Source organism: Malaclemys terrapin, chromosome 8, assembly GCF_027887155.1.
Source record: "Malaclemys terrapin pileata isolate rMalTer1 chromosome 8, rMalTer1.hap1, whole genome shotgun sequence".
In the NCBI taxonomy this organism is placed as follows: Eukaryota; Metazoa; Chordata; order Testudines; family Emydidae; genus Malaclemys; species Malaclemys terrapin.
In genome coordinates, this window is record NC_071512.1 from 44,253,691 (window position 1) to 44,278,647 (window position 24,957).

Consider the following 24,957-nt stretch of genomic DNA (forward strand, 5'->3'; position numbering starts at 1 on the left):
CTGAGACAGTTGGCTCTATTGAGCTTCTACTGACGGTGCTCCGGGCAAGATACCAGGGAGAGCAGGATCTGTGAAGGGGGTAGAGCCCCAGGACTCCTGGTTTAAAAAAAAAAAATCACATGCCCTGACCTGTGTGATGCCAGAAACTCTCCAGAACCCATGTAACTTGTCAGGCCTCCTTTGCATTATGCTAGCATCATGGGTCCAACTGAAATCAACAACCCATTGTGCTAGGCATTGCACAGACACCATGTGACAGTCCCTGTCCTCAAGAGCATTTCTAAACAGACATGAGAAAGGATGGGAAGGGGAAACTGAGGCACGAGGTCAGGCACAAGGTCACCCAGCTGGGAAGCAGCAGAGCCAGGAATAAACCCCCAGTCTGAGATATTGCCTCTCCATCACAAAGCAGCTGAGACAGGTACAGTGCCTCTACTTGTCTGCTTTTCCAGGTCACCCCAGGGGAGCAAAGGGTCCTAACTCATCAGAGCTGGATATGTGATAAACCTGGGTGACAGACAGCAAGGACCACATCCCCCACATAGTCAGACCATCCCACTTGTTGTTCAAAACTTTTATTGTCAGCAATAACAACAGGAAATCAGTTCTGCTGGCTTGTTTCAGGTGCGTTCTGGTTGGCCTGTACCTAGTGGGAGCACGGCAGCTGGCCCTGCAGGTTACGTTAGCCTAGGGCAACAGGCCAGGCTGGAGGCAGAGCGCAAGCTCCGTAGGTTTGCTCCCAATTCCCTCTTAGGGGGTCAGTGTGAATGGCCAGTGTGGTGATCTGGGGGGTGACCTGGGGAGTGCACACCATTCACCGAAGCAGAAAGCACATTTCTATCCGCTTATAAATAGACTAAAAAACAAACACACAACAAACAGTCTCCTCCGAGCAGGCGAAGGCGGGAGCCTTGCACACTTCACACCACTCAGCCGACTTCCAGCCATTGTCCCAACACCCCTGACTCTCCCACCAGCCCCTCCGAGCCCATTCCCTCACCAGGGCCATAGTGTGCTGTATGGCACAGACAAGGGACCTGCGCTCCCTCCTCCCACACAGGGTAGGGCCATGGATTCAGACCCTAGCATTTATTTTCAGGGCCCATGTCACAGGGACCCTCCCATGGTCCTGGATGCAGCGCACTGTGAAGTTCAGTGTTACTGGGGGTGCAGGCTGGGGTACATGTGCACCCACAGCAGCACCCTCAGCTCCCAGGCCAAACTCAGCACCCCAGCAAACACATTTGGGATCACACGGATTGACCTCTCCTTGCAGCACAGTGCGGAGAAGCAGCTGTTTAGGCAGCCCCGAGAGTCCACTAAGTTGCTTCCAGCAGTTGGGAATGGGCATGCAGCCTACATACCAGGGGCTGGCATCACACATGTACACTCCAGCTGTTCCCAGAGTCCAAGCTCCCAATTCTGCCACCTGCTGCAGAGAACAAGGCGGGCAGGTGGGATTCAGGGCCAAGGAGGCACTAGCCCTAAGCAACACAGCAGAGCGCACGGATGCCAGAAATGGGACGCCCATGCTCATCAGCAGCAGGCCAGCGTGGTCACCTACAGCAGGACTGAAAGGAATATAGGCCATATTGCCTCGTAACCCACCAGTAGCTAGAAAGCTGCGCCCGGGCTCTGCCCATTGCTCCAGACAAGGACACGAGCAGGAGAGCAACTACATGGTGTGTGCACAGAGCTCGCAGACTGCGGGCACAATGGAGCCCAAAGCGTTCTCCCTGGGCTTGAAGAGAACACCTGCTTAAGCAATGACTCCCACACTTAACACAACCGTTTCTGAGGTGCAAGACTGCCGTCCTACACAGCCAGTGGGCCATCTGTTCCTGATTGGCCTCTCCAGAATGCCAGCAGCCACTGGGCAGACCCAGCTGGAGGGCTGGCAGGCCATGGGACCATTTCCTCAAGGCTGGGCGACTCATGGGAGGGACACAAAGGGGGGCACCAGCTAAAGGGGGCACGTGATCTCCCCACGTGACATCCCCCCACGTGACTCTTCCCTGCCCCCACCCCATCCCATGTTACCGTGGGGTTGGGGGGCCAGCTCTGTCCTCCTGCTTGCGACTGGAACCGCAGCGGTGAAAGGAGCTGCTGTTAGATATGGATGATCTGGAACTGAGCTTGTCCCAGCCTGCAGCGCAGCAGGAGCCTGCACTGGCTGCACATCATCCAGGGCTTGCCGACGGGCTCGCTTGGAGAGGGCTACCATGACTGTGATGCCAAGTGCATACCAGTCATGTCCAGGAAGCCTCCATCCCATGGCTGGCAGGGGGCTGAGGGCCTGAGGGATAAGGAACCCCATGGGAGAGCTCAGGAGAGTCAGGCACATTGGGAGCAACCAGAGACACTTTCTACTTCTGTTTTTAACATCAAAGCTTATATTATATTATAAAATCCAGAGGGCGGGACCGCCCCGCCCAAAATACAAACAGCAGGGAGCACAGCTCTGTGGCCAGCCAGGCTCAGGGCTGCTCCAGGGCACGGCTTGGCCGGCCTGGAGCTAAGCTACTTCTACAGAGGGGAGCTGAGGAAAGAGGGAACAGTGAGAGTGGCCTGTGTCGGGCGGGCGGGCAGGAGGGAGGCAGCGAGCTCCTTAGGGCTGGTCCTTTGCTTCGGGGTCTTTATCGTAGATGTAACTTCCAACAGCTCCAGTGTTCACTCCTGCAACAGAGAAAGAGCCACACGTAAGGGCAGGGCCAGGACAGCCAGGCAGGGTGCTGAGCGCAGATACCTCCCCTTAGCCTGGGGGTTGCGAAGAGCCCCAGCCAATACGGCCGTGGAGGCCGGGGACAAATGGATGGGGAAGGTCAGAAAAGGGAAGGAGGGTAAGTGGAAGGCCAAGAGCCTGGACATCCCTGCCTGGGATCCAGTAGTGCAAGCAGCCTGCCCTCCTACATTAGGAAACCACGCCCCATCGCCACACCACAGGCTGGAAGTGTAGGGAACCCAAGGGGGGAGCAGATAGTCAGGAAGGGCCAATGGAAAAGTGGGGGCTGAGCAGTAGGTGAAACATTTGCATAAGGGCCCTCGCCAAGGAACCAGAGGATCCTTGCCCAGCTGAGCCCCATGCACCCCTGGCCCTGGCCCCTAGAGGGAGCTAGGGGACTGTGCTCAATCTGTGTTCTGCTGGCTGGGTTCCAAAACACAGCAAGCCTCGGGTTTCATCCGCGGGCCCCACAACACTTCCCCGTCCTGGGCAAAGGCTGTAGCGCAGTTAGCAAAGGGCTGCCCTCCCTCCTGGAGCCTCTGGGTGTACTGGATGTGCCGGGGCACCCTGACGTACCCCCCTGGGCTATCTGCTCCGGGGCCCTACAAACCGATACACGGCACGGTCAGCCAGGGGGATGGGAGAATATCCTGCAGAGGCAACGTGCCCAGTGACAGGTGCCCCATGGCCCCCCCCTCCCTCTCCCTACACTGCCACCCACCCCTCTCCTTAGGGATTCATTAAGAAAAACCCATTCCTCCACCCTCCATTCTGGCCTCTGGACACTTCCTGCCCTTCCTCCAGCAGCTCCGGTTCTGTGCAGCACACTCACCCTTTGGTCCAAAGAGGATCCCGTAGCAGGGCTTGTGGCAGTACGGCTGCTCATCGTGCTGTGAGGGGGCAAAGCAAGACACACGTCAGTGCCACCCAACCCAAGAGATGCAGAAGAACATGATGCAGATGGCCACTCACCCATGCCCTTCCCCGGGGCACAGCCCTGCCACAGCAGCGCATTGTGGGGGGGCACCCCAGCATCCCTACCCAACTACATGGGGCTCCTGGAGAGACATCATTTCATTTGCATTGCCCTGAAGCTCCCCATGGGACTGGTTTGCTACTACAAGCATGACCCCCCCGACAGCTCCGCCAATGCCCCCAGGCCTGGGCTGCTGTCTCCCTGCTAGTGCAGCACTCGCTCTGCCCGCCTGCCTCTGGAACCCACCCTCCATGGCACAGACAGTCCCTCACACCTGGAGCACAGAGCACACACTCCATCTCACTGATGTCCTGCATCGGTTGGATCCACAGAGCCTTTGTGCTGCGAGTGGTCCAGCAGCGCTGAGCAATGGGAACCTCCCCTACATGTCCGCGTTCGCCTTCCAGCAGCCAGGGCTGCCCCCAGCCAACAGCCCCAGCTTTCCATTTAAATCCAGTCTGTCCTCTGGTGGGCACGCCTGAGATCGCTGGAGTACGCGATGGCAGGAGAGGTGCTCAGCTTACAAATGTGGGGAGTGCTCCCCAGCCCCGGGATGAGATTACGGGGTGCAGCTATTCCCGTGAGACCATCCCCGGGGGAGGGGGGGGATCAGAATGTCATGGGGCTCTGCCCTGCCCCTGCTGCAGCCGCTGCCACATGGCCATGCAGGTCGTGAGCATTGTCTACCCACTGCACACAGGTGTCTGTCCAACACAGGCCATGCCCTTTGTGCAGCCCTCCCCTCCAATGCTGCAGGGCCAGAAATGTTGCCTGACTCCAGCACCCTCCCAGGAGAGAGGCCAAGGCCTTGGACCTGTCAGAGCAGGAGCAGTCAGGGGTGGAAGGGCCTGCAGCGGTGGCTGGAGTCTGGATGCAGGCAGTGATTGGAGTCTGAAGTTCCCCATCTTCTCCAGCAACAATGGGGAGGCAGAGGTAAAAGCCTTCTGGCCACCAGAGGCACAGGACTGCTCCTAGTAGCCCTGCACTCCACTCTCACCACACCTAGCGCATGGGAGACGCCACGACAGATCAACTCTGGGGGAACAGACCCGCTACAGTACAGCTTTTATCCCTTTACACCGCACGAGCCCAGGCCTGGCTGTTGGCATACAGGATTCTGGCTACTGGCCTGGGTCTGCCACCTGGAGTCCCCAAACCACCAGACAATTAGCCAGCCAGAGTGCGCTCAGATGACTAACTCTGTCTCGGGGGTCCGTGGCCACTGTGGTCCCTGGTGATCCCCGGGCGCGGGCAGTGAGGACCAAGGATCGGGAAGAGGTCACAGGTGGAAAAGCCATTGGCCAAGCTGGGAGAGAAGCAGGAGGCTGTGCCCAGCTGAGCAGCAGGTGTGTGAAGTGAGGTGGGAGGGTCAGATGGGATGCTAGCCAGGGGTGCAAGGACTCTGCTCCAGAGCTGAGGCCAGCTCCCGCAACATATCCCTTCCTCTTGTATGGGTGATCATCTTTATCATGTGGGTCACACCAGGTCTCCAAGGATCACGGCTGTGTGCAGCCCAACTCCAGACACTGCCCCCTGGGGGACGGGCCATGACTGCTGCAAAGGCAGCAATCGGGAGAGGGGCAGGGTAATGAAATATCCAGTCCTGAGGTCTAACCCCATCCCTCGCTAACTTGAACATGCACATGCACCAGTGTGAGTCTCCTGCGCAGGTGTGAGGCGAGGGAGGTGGTTGCGGCGAAAGTCTGCACCAGAGCACACATGAGGCAAACAGATCACAGCATGTGCTCAGTCCTTACCTCCGCGTGGCCGCCAGGGGTCAGAGTCTTGCCACAGCGCTCGCAGCGCAGGCAGGGGCGGTGCCAGTCCTTCCCCAGTGAAGTCACCTTCTCAGCTAGAGCAGAGACAAGAAGGGACATATTCCAGTGGGAGCTCTTCATTCCCTGCCTTGGCGTGAATATGTCTGAGCCGGGGCTTCCACAGCATGAGCTCGCCCCCTGGCAGCAACCCGCACAGCTACAGGCAGGCTGAGACCACCCGGATGGGGCGCCCAAGGGATTGTGGGAAATCTTGCAGATGTCCCAGTTGGCCACACTAGGGGAGCATTCACCTGAGAACTGCCCCTTCTTAGCCATGGGGCAAGAGAGCCTCAGTGCTCTCACACAGCTCCCACAGCTGACAGGCTCCTACCCCCTAGCCCTGCTGCCCAAAGAGCCCGTGTCTGGGTCAAGCCAAGAGCACAGGCGCCAACTTTTTTGGTGCCAGTCGGTGCTCGCGCCCCCCTGGCCCCACCGCCGCCCCAACTCCACCCCTGCCCCAAACTCCCCGCCCCTCCCTGCCCCTATTGAACCCCTCCCTAAATCCCTGCCCCGGCCCTGCCTCCTCCCTCAAGGGCACCGTGTTCCCCCTCCTCCCCAGTCCCTCCCAGGCTTGCTGTGCGAAACAGCTGTTTCGTGGCACAAGTGCTGGGAGGAAGGGGGGAGAAGCAGGACCCAACGGCGCGCTCAGGGGAGGAGGCGGAGACAAGTTGGGGCGGGGAGCTGCCGGTGGGTGCAGAGCACCCACCAATTTTTCCCCATGGGTGCTCCAGCCCCAGAGCACCCACGGAGTCGGCATCTATGGCCAAGAGGGAAGCCTGCTGGCAGTAGTGTGACGGCTGGGCCAGACTGCTCTTGAACCAGGCCTCCAGTGGAGAGGGTCCGCACAACACCCTCTCCATGGGCAGGCTCTTGGAGAGCTGACGTGTTGCCAGCATCCCATGAAACCTTTGCAAAGAACAGCTTAGGCCTTTACTGAAGGGTCTTTTCCTTCTTCCTTGAGGGAGTCAGCTGCACCCATACCCTGACATGCTGCTGAGCGTGTTACTGAGACTTAATGAAAGCTGTCTCCTACCCAACCACAGCAGCAGCAAAGGGGTAAAATCAGCCTCCCCCGGTACTCTATTCAGCCTTCGGAGGTGACAGCTTCAGCGCCTCCCGGGGACCATGAAAATACTTACCTAAGTAACAAAAGAGCCAAATTCCCTGTTAGCAGAATGTCACTGACTTCAGAGAATGTGGCCCAAACCTTTGTAACATCAGTGGAAGTCATGAGATGGCACTGTTACAAACAGCCTTACAAATTCTGCGTGGGTGACTGCATGAGCACATGTGTTGGAGACATGCCTATTGTTAATTGTGGTGCAATTCCATTTAGAAGGTAAACATGTTACAGTCTGTACAGTCTGTTCCTCTACCTAGAGCGTTGCATCGATTTAGCTAAAAATGTGATTTTAAACCAATTTAGACTCACCTACACTTAGCCTCCCAGATACCTCCTCCCCAAAGGCTCCACAACCCCCTCCACTGAAGCAGTCACATCCTCCAGGCCCCTCATATCAGCAGCTGAAATCCTCCCGCAGAGGAAGGACTGCCTTATGGTTAAGGCTCCCAAGTCTCAGTCCAGTGACCTGGGTTCCACTGCTGGAATGCGACCTTGGGCAGGTCACATAACCTCTCTGGGCCTCAGCTTCTCAGCAGTAAAACAGGGCTAATAATTCTTTGTCGGCCATTTCCACCAAGTCTAAGTGCTGTGGGGCAAGGCCTCTCTCTTCCTATGTGTACGTGCAGCACCTAGCCCTGACCTCTGTTAGGAACGTCTCACAGTACAAACAAGTGACCCTGGGGCATAAGCAGGGAACACTAAGGGAGCTGGCCTGCCCCGGTCCTTACCAAAGTAGACTTTTTTGCCGCAGCGCGGGCACATGTTGGGCTCCCCGGTGAAGGTGGTGACACTGGAGGCTGAAAGACAGGAGAAGAGTTTCTTTAGCATCCTAAAGAAATCAGCTGCGTGGACCCCCACACACCCCAGTGCTACTGCACCACCCGTGGGCCCTCTCTCCAGCTACATTCAGAGCTCACCATCTCCAGCTGGCAATCAACAATGAACCGTGCCTTTAAAAGGGGACTTTCATTCGCTGCAGAATCAACAGGCTAAAGCTACCATTAAAGATCAGAGCCAGGCCAGATCTACGCTATAAATGTACACTGGTGTAACTACGTCGCTCAGGGTTGTGAAAAATCCACACCCCAGGAGCGCTGCAATTATACCAACCTAACACCTGGTGTAGACAGTGCTAGGTCGACTGCAGAGCTTCTCCTGTTGACAGAGCTATCGCCTCTCACGGAGGTGGATTAACTACGCTGATGGGAGACGTGCTCCCATTGGTGTAGTAGCATCTTCGCTGCAGCGTTTTAAGTGTAAATCTGTCCCCAGTCTCTTAAATGAGTGTAGGGCCTGCATTAAACAGTGCCCTTCCTTCTGCCCTGCATCCTCCACCAGACGAAATCACAGCCCATTGGCGCATGTCATTATTTGCTTTTGAAGGTGGGGTGGGGGAGGTAGCTCATCGGTGACTGACGGCTCTGTTGCAAATAGCATACAGTCATGGTCATTTCTGTTAAGCAGATTAGGTTGGATGGAACATGAACATGGAGAGAACACTCTCAGGGCTAACAAGGGGGGGTTGCAGCATGGGAGATGCACAGCTAGGGATGCTGGGGAGAGAGACAGCCAGGGCACGTGCGAGGGGAGAAAGGCCTAGGACTGGTGAAAGATGTGGAAGGGCAGATGCACAACAAGGGCGGAGGGTGAGAAAATACAGGCAGGAGCTCCTCACAATGCTCTTTAATCCCCGAGGGTACATCTTCACTGCAGTTAGACCGAGCGAGAGAAGCCACTCTGGGAAACAACGTTCAAGCGACACACAGCATCAGGTTAGCAGCTGATGAGCTGCACTAATGCAAGCAGCAGCCCATACCCCCAAGGGGCCAGCCACTTAGAGTTCAAGCCCCACTACACTCAGGTTAAGGGTTTGTGCACGTGGATGAAGCTTGAGTTACGGTGCAGTGAAGACATAGCCCTTCAAGGGCACCTGGGAGAATTCTGCGGGAGCAAACCCAGTGACGCACTTTAGCTTTCAGAGCTGGCAGGCAGGCCAAGGGTGGGTGAATGCACGCTGGGGATATTCACTGGCAACAGCCAGGCTACCCCCATGCGACAACTTTGTCCCATTTGCTTTATAAGCATCTCAGCAGCAGCCAGAGCAGACGAGCTCTCAGCAGGTCTATGAGCCAGCTCACTCTAAGGGGTTTCACTCTGAACTGATTTGATGCCAGTCTGGACCTGGACAAGCTGATATAGTTCTGACAGTCCTGCTGTTACTATCCTATAGTGCCTTCTGAGCTACCCCAGAACACACTGCTTCTGGGAGCTTTGCCAGGAACTGTGGGGTAGGTACCCAAAGGGCACCGCATCGGAAACAGCTTCCAACAGGGCTAGCACGGACACAGGGCAATCCTGCAAGGGCTCTTTCAGCAGCTCAGCAAGGCCAGCGAGGACACACATGCTCCATGGGCTCAAACCTGCTCAACCCCCTACTATAGCACTGACCCAGCTAGGGTGACCAGACATCCTGATATTTGCTTGTTTGTCCCGCATCCCGACCAATGTTAGGTCGGGACACTGGACAAACAAGCAAAGGCTCCGGAGCCCGGAGGGGTTCGCGCCCCCCCCCCACCCTGACTCCACTCCCTCCTTCCCCCATTGGCTCCCTCCCCAATTCCCCGCCTCTTCCCCAAGCTCACCATTCCTCCTTCCTCCACAAGCGCTGGAGACACAGGGGGAGCGCGGGGCCGGGGTGAGTGAGAGTCCGGCCTGGCGCCGAGCGCAGGCAGGACTCAGTCAGGCGGTACCTGGAGGGGGAGTAGGGGGGCGGCCCATGGGGCCAGGTGGCGGTGGCTGTTCTCCCCACCTGGGCAGCGGGACTTGGGAGCAGCCGCTGCTGCAGCTCCTACTGTCGCGGCCGAAGGAAGCGGCCATGGCGCTCGGCAGCTGCGGCTCTGGCGCCCGGGCCCAAACTCCCCTAGCCCGGGCCTGTTGTGGGGACCCAGCAGCGCGCACGTTGCGTGCACACAGCCCCTGGCCAGTCGCGTCTGGGCTGGCTGCCCAGCTGGTGCAATCCTGCAGCGGCCCTGGGGCAGAGGCATCGGCAGCCCAGCCCCATTCGTTTCCCTGAGGGACCCAAGCAGGACAGGGGGGCTGGGGCCTGCTGCCCCCAATCCGGGGCTGCCCGCGGGATTGTACCAGCTGGGCAGCAGCCCAGACGCAACTGGCCAGGGGCTGGGCGCAGCGTGCGCGCTGCTGGGTCCCAGCAGCAGGCCCGGACTCAGGGAGTTCGGGGGCGCCAGAGTCGCAGCCGCTGAGCGCCATGGCCGCTTCCTCCGGCCGTGGCAGTAGGAGCTGCAGCAGCGGCTGCTCCCGAGTCCCGCTGCCCAGGTGGGGAGAACAGCCGCCGCCTGGCCCTGCGGGCCGCCCCCCTACTCCTCCTCTAGGTACCGCCCAACTGAGTCCTGCCTGCGCTCGGGGCCAGGCCGGACTCTCACTCACCCCGGCCCCATGCTCCCCTGCGTCTCCAGGGCCTCCCTCCAGCGCTTGCGGAGGAAGGAGGAAGGGGTGTTTTTTTGCTCCGCCCCCCGCGTCCCGATATTTGACCTGGGTGATCTGGTCACCCTAGACCCAGTCTTTGGGGGTCGGGTCAGCGGGGACATATGGGCTAGTCTCTGGAAAGACCACCACCAGAGCACAATCAGACCCACCGTTCCATCATCCAGGCCATGGTGTGGACCCACATCTACCTGAATGCAGGCTGTAGCAGTTCCTATCTGGAGTGACACGGTCCTTTTGGAGAGTCCCACAGTGACATGTGCACTGTGTGCTATGGACGCCCCCTAGTGGTCATTCCAATAAGTACATGCAAAGCAGAGGGAGCACCCAGAATCGCATCAGTGCCCTCATTCCACTCACAGCCGAGCTTCGCTGCCATTGCACTAAATCCATGCAGCAGCTAGTGGCACCAAGTGCAGGTCTGAACAAGGGCCATGAAGTCTTAGCTACTGCCCTCACCCAGCCCTCCCTTGCCTCATCTGTCCCCCTTGCTGGAGTTCCCCGGTCAGCTGGCAGGGTTCTCACAGCAGAGCGCAGAGCCATGCTGGCTTTCCAGCCTCTTGCCCCCTTCGGCACTAACCTCTGCTGGGCCCCTTCGGTGGGCCACTGACTTTCTTCTCTTCTACCTTCGAAACATGCTCAATGGGCCCCAGAGCCGGCTGCTCTTCCATCTGAGGCTTCTCATAGATATAGGAGCCAGCTCCACCAATATTCACACCTGCAACGGGAGCATCAGTGTTTGAGGCTGTTGGATCCAAGACGCCCTGTGGGCTTTCCTCCTCTCCCAGGGCACAGGGCCATTACGAAAAGCAAGCCTTGGCCAGCCTGCACTCCCAGCTCCAGCTGGAGCCGCCGGTCTCTCCAGCACTCCTGTTCTGCTGGCCCAGAGACACGTCCTCTCACTGCACCTTCCCCAAGATGTACAGCTGGGAAAGGGCCATGTCTGCAGCACACTACAAATGGCCTCCTGGCCCCTCTCCCATCCATGAGCAGGAGTTAGTCACCACCACAGCTCTGCCCCATGTGGCGCTCTCCTGGGACTATTTTACCTCCTGGGAGGCGATGCTGTCTGAGCGACCAGCCCTTCCTGTGGTTTGCAGGGGAGCTGTCGTGACTTCTCCCCTGAAACATCTAACCTCCAGCTCTGTGAAGAGCAAGTTCCTCTGAACTCACTGCTGATCTGGAGCCGCTCAGTGTGGGGTTTGGGGCTGTGAAGCGCTGAGATGGTGGCTCTTTGGATTCCCCTGGAAGAATCTCTCACACAGCTTTGGCCTGTGCTGCTCTGAGTCTGGGGCAGTTGTCAGGGCTCTAAACTCTCCTGTTAAAACCTAGGATAGGACAAGTGCTCTGAATAGCTGCGTGAATCACTGCAGCCCTGAAAATGGGCAGCATTCATCTTTCTGCCTCTGGGCGTCCATTTCTCATACGAAGGGGAGGCAGGTCAGGAGGCATACGTACCTTTTGGTCCGAACAATGTTGCATAGCATGGCTTGTGGCAGAAGGGCTTCCCGTCATGCTGAGGGAGAGAGAGAAGGGGCATTAGGAATGGAGGTTAGCAGGGGCTTTCCCCCTGGCATCTCTAGTGCCAGACACCAAACCCCGGGACATATTAGCTGCCATACCAGGCATTACTGAGAGGCGGGAGCTTACATTCCTTAAGTGTCTGTAAAATATACACAAAGAGACAAAAAGGGAATGAATTTGTAGACTAACATTGAGGGAGTCCTGTTACACATAATAGTCAAACAGTTTATACAGAGAGGAAGAACATTCTGGGAAAGGGGAGAGAACTTCACAGCAAGAGGTACTGCACTCTCTCTTATGTACAATGTTCCTCACAAAAGAGCTCAGTCCTGCCCAAGAACGCCTCCCATTGCCCACCATTAGCTTCAGCTAAAGCAGGGGTGGGCAAACAGCAGCCCGCGGGCCACATCCAGCCTGCCAGTTGATTTAATCCGGCCCTCGAGCTCCTGCTGGGGAGTAGGGTCTGGGGCTTGTCCCGCTCCTGTGCTCCAGCCGAGGAGCGGGGTTGGCAGCTGCTCCACCCGTGCCTGCCTCAGCTCTGCACAGCTCCGGGAAGCAGTGGCATGTCCCCTTTCCGGCTCCTATGTTTAGAGGCAGCCAGGGGGCTCCACGCGCTGCCTCCACCCAAAGTGCCGCCCCCCGCAACCCATTGGCCGGGAACTGTGGCCAATAGGAGCTGCAGGGGCATCACCTGTGGATGGGGCAGTGCGCTGAGCTGCCTGGCTGTGCCTCCGTGTAGGACCCGGAGGGGGGACATGCCACTGCTTCCGGGAGCTGCTTGAGGTAAGCGCCACCCGGAGCCTGCACCCCTGAGCACCACCTCCCATGTCCCAATCCACTGCCCCAGCCCTGATCCCCCTCCCACCCTCCAAACCCCTTGATCCCCCTTGATCCCAGACCGGAGCACCCTTCTGCACCCCAAACCGCTCAACCCCAGCCCCACCCCCAGCCGGAGCCCTCACCCCTCTGCACTCCAGAACCTTGCCCCAGCCAGAGCCCCCTCCCACACCCTAAACTCCTCATTTCTGGCCCCACCCCAGAGTCCGCACCACCAACCAGAGCCCTCACTCCCTCCTGCACCCCAACCCCAATTTCGTGAGCATTCATGGCCCGCCATACAGTAACTCCTCACTTAACGTTGTAGTTATGTTCCTGAAAAATGCGACTTTAAGCGAAATGATGTTAAGCAAATCCAATTTCCCCATGAGAATTAATGTAAATGAGGGGGTTAGGTTCCAGGGAAATTTTTTTCACCAGACAAAAGTGCTGTACACATACACACACACACACACACACACACACACACACACACACACACACACACACACAGTATAAGTTTTAAGCAATTTAATACTGGTACACAGTGATGACGACTGTGAAGCTTGGTTGAGGTGGAGGAGTCAGAGGGTGGGATATTTCCTTTATTGCTAAATGATGAACTAGCAATTGGCTGAGCCCTCAAGGGTTAACTCTCTCACTCTGTAAGGCAGCAGGAATGGAGGGAGGGGAGACATCACAGACAGACACACACACCGACAGACATGCACATTTCCCCTTTAAGTACACTGCCTTGTTAATTAGATCAGCTTGCTGAGACCGCAGCTGCTGCAAGCTCCCTCCGTCCTGAGCCCTGGTGTATCCCCCCTGCTCTATGGAAGCTGGGTAGAGTGGAGTGCAGGAGCAGGGTGGAGGGGGACCCCTGACATTAGCCCCCCCTCTTCCTTCCCTCCCTCCCGCACAGCAAGCAGGAGTCTCGGGGAGCAGCTCCAAGGCAGAGGGCAGGAGCAGCACACTGCAGTGGGAGGCGGGACAGCTGCAATTGCTAGCCTGCTGGGCAGCTGCCTCACAGGGAACTTAGGGGAGCGGGGAACTGATAGGGGGAGCTAATGGGGGGCTGCTGGTCCACCCTGGTTCCAAGCCCCCACCAGCTAGCTGCAACGGGCTGCTCTTCCTGCAAACGACGTTAGATGGGAGCAGTGTACAACTTTAAATGAGCATGTTCCCTAATTGATCAGCAACGTAACACCGAAACAACGTTAACCGGGACGACTAAGTGAGGAGTTACTGTACAATTTCCATACCCAGATTTGGCCCTCAGGTCAAAAAGTTTGCCCACCCCTGATCTAGAGTAACACCAATAGCCCGCCAGCTTTCCTTTCCGATAGCCCAGCAGTTACAGCACTATCCTGGGACTCGAGACACCCAGGTTCAATTCCTGCCCTGCCCCAGACTCCCTGCATGACCTTGGGCTAGTCACTTTGTGCCTTAGTTTTCCACCTGTACAATGGGATAACAGCACTGCCCTTCCCCACCAGGCTGTTGTGAGGACAAACGCATTGAAGACTGAGGTGCTCAGATACTGTGGTGACGGATGGGACCTTGTATGGCCCTAGGTAGATTTATCAGGTTTACATCCCCCTGTCTGCGGTGAGCATATGATGGTCATCACACCGGGGGACTGAACCACAGAAATCCAGAGCTGAAAGCATGAACGGCTACAGCTTGAGCTCAAGAACCAAGCCCCTGTCGCTGAGGGCTGTTACAGACTAATATCCTTGTGGATCAACACTGAGAGGGACCCATAACACAAACTCACCACTGGTAACCCATACAGATCCATAGATGGCTCGGCCCACCCCGCCCAGCCCCCCGTGCTGGAATTGTGGAGTCCCCCTCCAGTGAATCAGAGACCCGCCACAAAGCACTAACTGAACCAAATGTAACTGTGCTGTCACTGGCACCTTGTGCCCTCCTTCAGGTACCTCGGGGCTACACGCAGCTGAATCCAAAGCTGAGCAGAGCATCCATTTCAATAACTAACACTCTAAATACACAGCCCCGGGTGTTCACTTCAGTGAATATTCTGGGGGTTTCATGTTTACATATCTCCCAAAAGAATTCAATTACACCATAAAATAACCACATGAAAGAGAGGGCACACCAGAACCCACGGGCAGTTCAGCTCAACAGGCTCTCAGAGCTGAAACTCTGCAACATGACACAAGGATCCGGTAACATACGATTTTGCTTTTTAACATACTCTGCGGGTTGGACTTCTCTTGTTTATATGCTTATTTTGGGGGATTATTTAAGGTCTTGGGAGCCAAACTGCGTCATCCTGGCAAGACTGGACCATTTATTTTAAGTGATTTCATCTACTGTGGAGTTCAGATTGTATTATTACTATAATACTTTTAGACTTGGAGATGGGGAGTTTGTATATATAAACAGAGGTCAGATTTTCAAGCTTTGGTGCTTAAAGCGAGACACCTAAATCCGTATATAGACCCCTAACTAATTGGCCTGATTATCAGCAGGCAGAATGTCCATAGCTCCAGCTCTCTGTTTTGAATTTGGTCACCCTTTGCTGTGCAGCCTGTGGAGCCGCAACATAGCTTTATTTATTGGTGCTCATCTGTCTTAATTGATTTTGGGGTATTTTAATTTCTGATTCCGATTGGTCAGTTTAGTCACACAGTGGGATATTTTCAAAATGCATTTCTTTTGAAACAAACACAAAGAAAACCAATAAAAGATTCATCTGAAAATTTCAAAGGTTAAAAAAAAGTCCTGTTTGAAAACGTATGGAATGAAAACCCCTCCCCAAATCTCTGCAATTCCCAGTGATCTTGAAGGCAGAGTGGGGACAGTCCATTTAAAACAAACAAAAATAATCTCCTCAAAGTTTCTAAATAACTTTTCTGCAACATAGCAGCATGTGCAGGGGTAAGGACTGGGATAAGGTATTATCAGCCTGCATTTGAGACCATGCATAACTCACTCATGCACAACACATCCATCCCCGAATCATATCAATAAAGCCCTTCATACATGCCACTCTCCCCCTGCTGCCCTCATTCCCCCCACCTCCATGCTGCACCCCAGTCTCACTAGCAAGGCAAAGAGAGAACATCCCCAGGAGGCCATGATACCATTCCCCCCTCGGGTCCCTCTCCAGGCACGGTTGCTATGGTGCTTGCCTCATCAGAGCAGTTATCAGCTCACATTATCAAACAGGGGCTGATTGCTTAGAGGAAAAGCAGTTTTCTCTCTGGACAGAGTGATAAGGAGCGAGAGTTTTCCCCCCTTATGTCATGCCCTTATCACGAGGACTGGGCCATGTGTACTGCCATTGATTGGGGGGGTTGGAAGGGGAGGGGACAGGGGCTGGGACAGCCAGCAGGCAGGAGATAATGTTATTCCAGCTCCCCGCAGCAGTTTCCCACCAGTCAGTGGGAAGCGAGTCAAAGAAAAGAGAAAGTATCTGTGGGCTCTGGCAGCTGGGTTCTGCAAGGGCTGGGATGCTGAGCACAAACCGCTCCGCACAGAACCAAAAAGGAAGTCCACTGGCCATGTGTCTGTCTCCATGGTAAATGTGGAATGCATCCCTGGGGGCTGAATTCGCTGCCTCCCATGCAGCACACTGGAAGGCCTGGGCCCATCCCGATGGGACACTGGAGAACCAAAGCACATGCCTCTGGGGTGAGTCACCAACAGAAGCATTCTGCTCCTCCCAGGCACTGGACACTCAGCCTTCCTGGCAGGGGCAGAGGTGCAAGACACTTTGCGTGCCATGTTGCTTTGCTGGTTTAAACGCACTGAGATTTTGCACACATTTCACACCCCAAAAATTGTTCTATTTGCTGCAGCATGTCCTGAAATGGAATAATGAACAAGTCTGACTAGAAGTCAGTGCAGCACCCCAGCTCTGCCAGCACTGCTCTGCACTCCCAACACACCTGTCTTTGACCTGCAGCACCCCCTGCTGGTCCATTCTGCTCTTTACCATCCCCCCCGTACTTCACTATCCCATTTCTAGGCCCCTCTTCCCTCCCCACCCCCCACCGCTTCTCACCAACACATCTCATGCTGAACTGCATCACCCCCTGCCATTGCAGACTTGGCCCCCACTAACCGCTCTGCCAGTCATCCTCAAGCCTCAGCTACCACACCCTCTCCAGCAGTGGTGCAAGGAGCTGTGATCAACCCCACCCAGCCCCAGGTGGCAGCGCAGGCGTGGCAGCGCCAGAAATGGGCAGGGTCTGCGCTAGGGAGGGGGATGAAGAACATGTCTGTACTGGAGCATTCTTCCCCCAATCCCAGGACCAGAGACTGAGACACAGATCAAGGACTCCGCAGCCCCAAGCATTGGACACGGTGTATATAAAAGCAAAGATTAAAGTAATATAAAAAAACATCCACAAACATCCCCTGGGCTCTCTGTACCCTAAGCGCTCCCCACCACCAACCAAATGTCATTGCTGACAGGACCTGCTCCCCCATCCTCCCATTTCAGTGCTCAGATCAAACTCCAAACAGCCAGGAACTTCCCCCAGAAACCAGGATTCCTAGGTCAGCCCGAGAGCAGGAGCGGCTGCTCTTGGGTCCTTCACTGCCTGGGGACTGTTATTCATTGGGCTCAGGCTGTCCTGCTTGAGGTCTGGCAGGGTCCTGGGTTTCTAAACAGAGGAGCAGTCAGTAAAAGAGCAAGCAAGAGCGAAAGCAAGTGAGCAAGAGGTGGGCAGGAAGGACTTGTGCCAGCACGCCACGCTTTGGGACAATGCAAGCCACGCGCAGGTCCCAGCACCGCACCCCTGACAATGAAAAAGGGAAAAGCCTGAGCTAGCCCAGGATCCTCCCTGATGTTGAGGGCATCCAATGATTACACCTCAGATCACAACAGCAAAGCCCTGTCCGTCCTCCCCACGGGAGCCCCGGCCAATGACGGCCCTGTCCGTCCTCCCCACGGGAGCCCCGGGCCACAGCTGGGATCAAGAACTCTCCTCTATGGGGCCTGCCCAGACAGCCCCACCTGTTTGCTCCTCATTTCTATTCCACAGTGTTGTCAGAGCCGGGATCCCCTCGCCCCCGAGCGTAGGCAAGTGTGCCTGGGAGCCGCCTTCTCTAGCGCTGCACTGGGCGCTCCAGGCTCGGAGCTGAGTGAAAGACACTCCAGTGTCACCCATAATCACTCGCTTCCATCTTCACTCTCCTAGCTGGGCAGGACGGGCCAGTTCCCAGAGAGCATCTTTCACAGTTCAGAGCCCTTGAGGCCAGTGGCCTGTTCTGTCTGCACCTGCGGCACCTGCATTGGGGGAGCGGGGGGAGGAGAGAGACAGAGCTTCACACCTCCTCCCCACCCTGCAGGAGCCACAGCCACCCCAGTGTTTGTCTTGACAAAAGGGGCAGAGCATTTCCATGGTGCTCAGACCTGAAGACCCACCAGGCTGCGTGGCAGCTGTCACATACCAGGTTTCAGGCTCCCATTCCCCAATGCCTGCTGCCCTGCACCATCAGGAAGAGACAGTGTTTCCCCATGGACGCTCCTCCCATCTAGGGTGACCATACGTCCCAGTTTGGCCAGGACAATCCCGTTTTAAGCCCTGTCCTGGCCATCCCGACTTTTTTGGCAAACGTGGGCATTTGTCCCATTTGCTCTTGCCGACTTGATCAAAAAGCTTTTTGTCAAAAAGTGGGGTGCGGGGGAACATGTGGGGTGGCAAGCAGGGCTCGCGCAGGGTCCAGGGAGGCAGGCCTCAGGCGGGCAGGTAGGGCTCGAGCAAGCAGCGATGCCAGCCCAGTGTGGGGAGGGGGGCTCGGATGAGCAGCACGGGCCAGCCTTGGGGGGGGGGGGGCGGGGGGAGAGGCGGCTTGGGTTAGCCCCATGCGGTGTTCCGTTTTCCTTTGGGGAAATATGGTCAAATATGGTCACCCTACCCCCATCTGCAGCCTGAGGACGCAATGCCACACAGCAAAGGCCTTTGCACACATGGGACTATGCTAGCTCACTGCTGCCCGGGGGGGCCTGGAAGGCACCTGGCTGCACCCCCCAGTCCAAGGAATATTAACTATGGAGTTATTGCACCTTCCTCTGTGGCATCTAGTGCTGGCCTCTGTCAGAGACAGGAGCCCTGGGTTGGATTGACCTCGAGTCTGACCCAGTCTGTTCCTACTGTTCCTATAGCCTGTCCCACCCCCAGGGCTCGCACATGGCAGTGGGAGAGGAGAAGTGGGCCTGTGAGGCCTCAGGATGGGCCAACGCAGCTTGCCAGCTTACCATAACTGGCACTATCTTGGCTGGCCAACGAGCCATTTAGGTGGCTCATCAGCTGCAGCGTACATAGCCCAGGACAGGACAGGACAGGACACCGTTTGCAGTAACACCAAGAGGGACAGCCCTGAGAGCAGAGACCAGACCAGCTTCCAGGGAAACAGATCCCCAATTTATACAAAACAGAGACAGCTGAGTGGCAGCAGTGGTGATTGTGGGACAGTTAGCTTCCTCTGAGCAGGTGTTTGGCTTGGGCTGAGTCTATTCCCATGCAGACCGCGGCTGGATTCTCAGCACGCTGGTAAAGCCCTGGCAAATTAGTCCCTGGATCAAGGACACCTGCAGCTCAGACCCCATGTGCTTTGGCCAGACTTCACTGACTGTGTAAGCCCAAGCACAAAGCTATACCTGGCCTTGGAGAGAGAAAGACCTCCCCCACTTTGAGCAAGATGGCACAAACTCTCCCCTTTCCTCCCCTCCGGGTGAAGACTGGAGGACACTGGGAAAAGGAAGCCTTCCTGTTCCAGGCATGCCGTCTCTGCCATTGCCTTGGGCTGAGGCAGCAGTTTGCCATTCATGGAAGCAGCTAAAGCCCCCTCCTTCCATTTTTATTGTGACACTGGTTTCAGCTGGATTTAGCAGACACATTTGAGAAGGCTGCTTTCTGCTAAGCTCTGCAAGATCCCCATCAGGGACTCCCCAGGCTTCCGTGTGCACCTCTGGACACAGACACGGCACACTCTGTTCCCAGCAGCTCCCCCCACACCAGCTTTCCAGGATGGGAATACAGGCCAAGAGGAACCACTTTCCGACACAGGCTCTGCTACTCGAGTAGCAGAGCATGGAAATCAGACAGATCTTATAACAGCTACAAACAGGTAAAGTGTCATGTGAATTCAGTCTTAATACAAAACAGAATACCATAAATCTGTCTCCAAGACATAGAACAGCTTGACATAGACCCACGCGCCACTGTTCTCACATCTGCCTGCAGTAGTTGCCACTGCAGCATAAGGACTGTAATGACAGCAGATGCTGAAGCACAGAGGCGGAAGCAATAATCACAGTACAGCTCTGTTGGCCTGGGTTCTGTTAGAAACACAAGGAAGAAGCCAATGAGGCAAACCCACTGAGACAGAAATGGGATTGTCAGCTGTCGGGGAGGGGCTCGCAGGTTGTGAGAAGGGAAAACTGAGCAGAAAGACACAAGCTTTGCAACAAACCACTGGTCCTTTTCCCTAGTACAAGCTCATGGCAAGACAGAGAGGTTAACCAGCACCATCCCGAACTCAGAGACTTCTCTTAGATAGTTCTTCATTGCGGAGCATCTCTGTGCTGCTCGGTTAACGAACAAACGGGACCAGCTGGGAAAGCGTTTGAGCAGAGCAGTGGGAGCAAGGGTGATCCTGACAACAAACAGCTCCCAGTGGCAGAGCTCAGCCTAGTCTGTTACCCAGAGGTTCAGCTCCTCAAGGGCAGAAGGCTACGCTAGAGCTACAAAGATCCAGTGTCTAGCACCAGTTATGTGCACTGCATGGTGGATTTTCAAACATGCCTCAGTGACTTGCTATAGGGCTCATGCTGCTAAGTCACTTCTGAAGATCCTTCCATACACCCGCATCTCCCATGACAAGCAGGGACAAGATCAAGCAAACCTCGCCTAAAAATGAGGAGGCGGCTTTGGGTCCATGAGCAGGACATAATGCAGCAGAAAAGGCCTGGCAGAACCACTGAGCCACACATGAGTTCCTTACCCTAACCAGCTGCTGCCTCCAACAGAAATCACACAGCACACGCTAAAAGGGCACTAGGACTACAGGAGCTTAAGGGAACACCAGGCTCATGTTCAGGGGGCTGGCTGAGAGCAGACCACTGCAAAGGCTTGTGTGTGATAAACTTCAGTGTGCTTTATATTAGCAAATCAGAGAGCAGAGTAAGCATTCAGCTATCTCCCTGGGTCACCTTTATTGCCCTGAACAGAGGAACGGACTTCTGAGAAGCTAACAGAGGCTCAATCCTACTCCCACTGCAATCACTGGGAGTTTGGCTGTTTACTCTGTGGAAGCAGCACCAAAGGACATACCAAGGGTCCACAGCTACAGGCTAAGGCTGTCCTACACAGATGCATTGCACAGATGGGCAGTTTTTTATTCCAGTTGTCTTGTTAAATGTGTAACTTATTACTATTTAAATTCTTAAATACATACCAGAGATACACAGGAAGTGAAAGTGGCCCAGCCAATGTTACCATGACAACCTTTATTCTTTTAATTGCCTGCTTTTTGGCAATTTCAAAAAAAAAAAAAAGGAGAGAGAGAGAGAGAGAAAGGAAAACTGGTTTTAATTTCCCTTTTGTTTTTGCTTTTTAAAAAAGACCCAAACAGAAATTGCCTCTGCTTAGTAGCTTCAGTTCAGATGGGATTGTCTGTGCTCTTAGAGCTTGTTTAGTTTTAAGTCCCCCCTCAATCTTAGGAAAGATGCCAAGCCTCAGGACAATGTGTGACGAGCTTCAACTCTTCACTGTTTAAGTTATCTGCAGGAGAAATACCTAGTGGTCAGGCTGAAGGAGACCAGATTTCAGGGGTTTCAATTTGTATAGGGAGGTGCTGAGAGCCATTGAACCAAACTGTAAACCACTTTAAGCCAAGGAGTGCAGCAGCATCCCCAGAACCCCTAGTTCCAGCACCTATGCCAGATTTATCACACTGTTATAGCAACTGCAATGGCTGACTGAACTATGCTCCCGTTTCCCAACGGAGTTCTCCTTTCGGCTGAGATCAAGCATGGGAAGGAGGGGAAAACGGAGGTTACAACAGAAATGGTTCTGTTCTGCAACTTTAACTGGAGTGTTTGCTACCATATCAGCAGCATCAGGGTCCAGAAGCCTCACAACAGAGCCCACTTTTACCAGACATCCAGCCCAGTTTCCAGAACCAAGAGATTCAGACAAGCAGTACAAAACCACCAAGCCTTCTGGGGAGTGCCAGCTCTGCAGCTACCCAGTACAAGTTTACACAGAGGCTGTATGTCCTTAGAGGGGAGAATCTGCAGCGTGGCACATAGAAACACGTCTGCTCCTCTAGGGCCTCCAGTCGACCCCTCCCCATTATGTCATGCCTTTGGGTAACCACCCACTCACAGCCCCATTTAGACCTTCATCCCCCAACAGCCCTCAGAACCCTATTCCATAAATTCCCCTGCTCACTGAGGTTCCTAAAGGGCTTCTGAAGGGAGAGGAGTCCAAGTGAGAGTTAAACAAGACCATCCTAGCACCGCGCAAGGTTGTTTCCTAAAGTTCAGTAGGGCCTCGGTTCTTATGTTTCTCCAAATATTTACATTTGAAAATGAATTCAGATTTTTTTATCCATTAATAGCAGTATGGAGAACACAAGTTGGAAAGCTCTGCATTTCCAACTCCTGCCTCGCCTGCACCCACCTCCGAGAGCTTGGGTAACCCACTCCTTTTCATTTTAACTGGGTGGGGACTCTGCAGACAGGGTTTTCTTTCTATTGCTTTATCATGGCTGGGTGGAGTGCTTTGGAAAGGCTGCGTTTGAACCTGCCTAGCTCAGAGCCAGCGCTGCTTGTCTTGGATTTGCCCAGGGCATCTTCCCAAAGGCTGATTTGAGTTTGGTGATTGTGCTATCTTCCATTCCCCCCCCCCCCCCCAGCACCTCTCTCACCTTGCACACAGGGCAGAACTGGCAACATTTAGCCTAGTGAAAACACCTGGGGTGATGACTCAGATAGCACTAGGAGCACCCTGTGCGATGGAAAAGTAAAGGGCTACAAGACCTTCCCGCTTTCCCAAACGTCCCAAGATCCAGGACCCTCTGAATTAGCAGAGCACAGCAAGGCCTTTACACTCAACTCAATGGCATTTCTCCATCTGTCTGCAACATGATAACTTTTGAAAATCTCATCCGGGCTGTTCCAAAATTTCAGGGAATGTTTGAGGTATCAATGGGCAGAATCCTACTCATTTTGGTGAAAATCATAAAACCGGAAGAACCTGTTTTCCACCAACCTAACTTATGATTCTACAGGTTGAGATACAGGGGCGAGGCAGTGATCTCCAGGTCAGGGCACCAGAGAGCCATCTCCGCCCACAGAACCACACGGGCACTTTGTGGGCCTGGTTTGAGTGAAGATCAGGCTGCTACAAGCCCCTCACTCCCTACCCCCCCACCACAAACCAGGTGTCCAAGCTAGGCAGTGCACCCACAGGGGGGCAGGGAGGGGGAGGAGGTGGCTGAGTGTCCAGCTCTGCCTACATAATCAATGAAGCATGCAACCCTCTAGTATATTATTACAGCCCATTCTTGGCTCCTGGGATGAGACCCAGTTATTGGGGTAATAGCCCCACCCTGGCAAGCTTCCTAGACATCCCAGCAGAAGCAACAGCATCTTGTGACTCTCCATCATCTCAACCTTGAGATGCGCTCACATGTCGCTGGGACGTTTCCCCCCCTGAAACCAGGGTGGGACAAATGCATAACTGATGCTCTAATGTTGCTCTTACCTCAGCATGGCCCCCGGGGGTCAGGGTCTTGTTGCAGCGCTCGCACTTCAAACAGAACTTGTGCCAGTCCTTGCCTAAAGAGGTCACTTTCTCGGCTACATGAAAGACAAGAGAAAAAGCAGGGTGAGCCAGCTTGGCTGGAGAGAGAAGGCAAAAAGCGAACATCTGCAGAACAGGGCCCGGCAGCCTCACTCCGAGCTAGAGGACCAGGATTCAGGTATGGTGGAGTCTGCATCTAATAGCAATTACTGCTCTTAGCAAACATTACTAAACATACTAACTTTGTCTGCAGCACGAATTAATCACCTTGCTTCTCTTCTCTCTTGTAATATGACCTATTAGGGAAGCCTCACCTATCAGGGAAAGTTAAAGGACAAGACGGTGGAGGAAAAATTCATTGTCTGACTTTCACTCCAAAAGACCCCACAGCTCTCTACCAACTAGACAGAGGCACAGGAATCACTTTGCTCACTAACGAAATGCAGCCACCTCCAAGGTGGAAGGACAGCAGTGGTTAAACTGCTCAGAGTGACACTGTCATAACTATAAAGGGAAGGGTAACAGCTCTCCTGTGTACAGTACAATAAAATCCCTCCTGGCCAGAGACTCCAAAATCCTTTTACCTGTAAAGGGTTAAGAAGCTCAGGTAACCTGGCTGACACCTGACCCAAAGGACCAATAAGGGGACAAGATACTTTCAAATCTTGGGGGGGGGGGAAGGCTTTTGTTTGTGCTCTTTGTTTTGGGGGTTGTTCGCTCTTGGGACTGAGAGGGACCAGCCATCAATCCAGCTTCTCCAAATCTTTCTGAACAAGTCTCTCATATTTCAAACTTGTAAGTAAACAGCAGGGCAAGGCGCGTTAGTTTATCTTTGTTTTCTCAACTTGTAAATGTACCTTTTACTAGGGTGTTTACCTCTGTTTGCTGTAACTTTGAACCTAAGGCTAGAGTGGGGTCCTCTGGGCTCTTTAAGTTTGATTACCCTGTAAAGTTATTTTCCATCCTGATTTTACAGAGATGATTTTTACCTTTTTCTTTAATTAAAAGCCTTCTTTTTAAGAACCTGATTGATTTTCCTTGTTTTTAGATCCAAGGGGGTTGGATCTAGATCCACCAGGAGTTGGTGGAAGGGAGGAGGGGGGGATGGTTAATTTCTCCTTGTGTTAAGATCCAAGGGGTTTGGATCTGTATTCACCAGGGAATTGGTGAAGAGTATCTCAAGGCTACCCAGGGAAGGGAATTAGCACTTTGGGATGGTGGCAGCGGACCAGATCTAAGCTGGTAGTTAAGCTTAGAAGTTTTCATGCAGACCCCCACATCTGTACCCTAAAGTTCAGAGTGGGGAAGCAGCCTTGACAGACACTTCCCCATACCATAAGGAGAGGAAGTGCAGAAGAATCCCGTTTGATGGAAAACTGCATGGGCAAATTTAGGTCAGCAGCATTGTTATTCTGCAAGTATAAATGGTGCTTTACAAAAAACACAAAAACAAAAGCTCTGCCAGATGAAGTCTACACTAAGCAGACTACAGTTCCCTGGAGATAGATTTTAGCCAAGACTCTGGAGTCAACGGCTGATCAGGGCCAGCTCCAGGCACCAGCGAAGAAAGCAGGTGCCTGGGGCGGCCAACAGAAAGGGACGGCACTCCGTCCATTATTGGGGCAGCACGTCCGGGTCTTCGGCGGCAATTCAGCGGCAGTTCCTTCACTCCCTCTCTTCCT

General features: G+C 54.5%; 1 protein-coding gene across 1 annotated transcript in view; it reads right to left on the minus strand.

Moving 5' to 3' along the window:
- Window positions 1-559: 559 nt before the first annotated feature.
- The window catches only part of CRIP2 (cysteine rich protein 2), a 64,277-nt gene continuing 39,879 nt past the window's right edge, over window positions 560-24,957 (minus strand). The window contains exons 2-8 of the mRNA XM_054037458.1: window positions 23,237-23,331; window positions 11,598-11,655; window positions 10,720-10,857; window positions 7,367-7,435; window positions 5,456-5,550; window positions 3,555-3,612; window positions 560-2,676 (exon numbers count right to left, since the gene is read on the minus strand). Coding sequence (XP_053893433.1) covers window positions 2,609-2,676; window positions 3,555-3,612; window positions 5,456-5,550; window positions 7,367-7,435; window positions 10,720-10,857; window positions 11,598-11,655; window positions 23,237-23,331 — 581 coding nt within the window. The 3' untranslated portion in view covers window positions 560-2,608. The remainder of the gene's footprint in view (window positions 2,677-3,554; window positions 3,613-5,455; window positions 5,551-7,366; window positions 7,436-10,719; window positions 10,858-11,597; window positions 11,656-23,236; window positions 23,332-24,957) is intronic.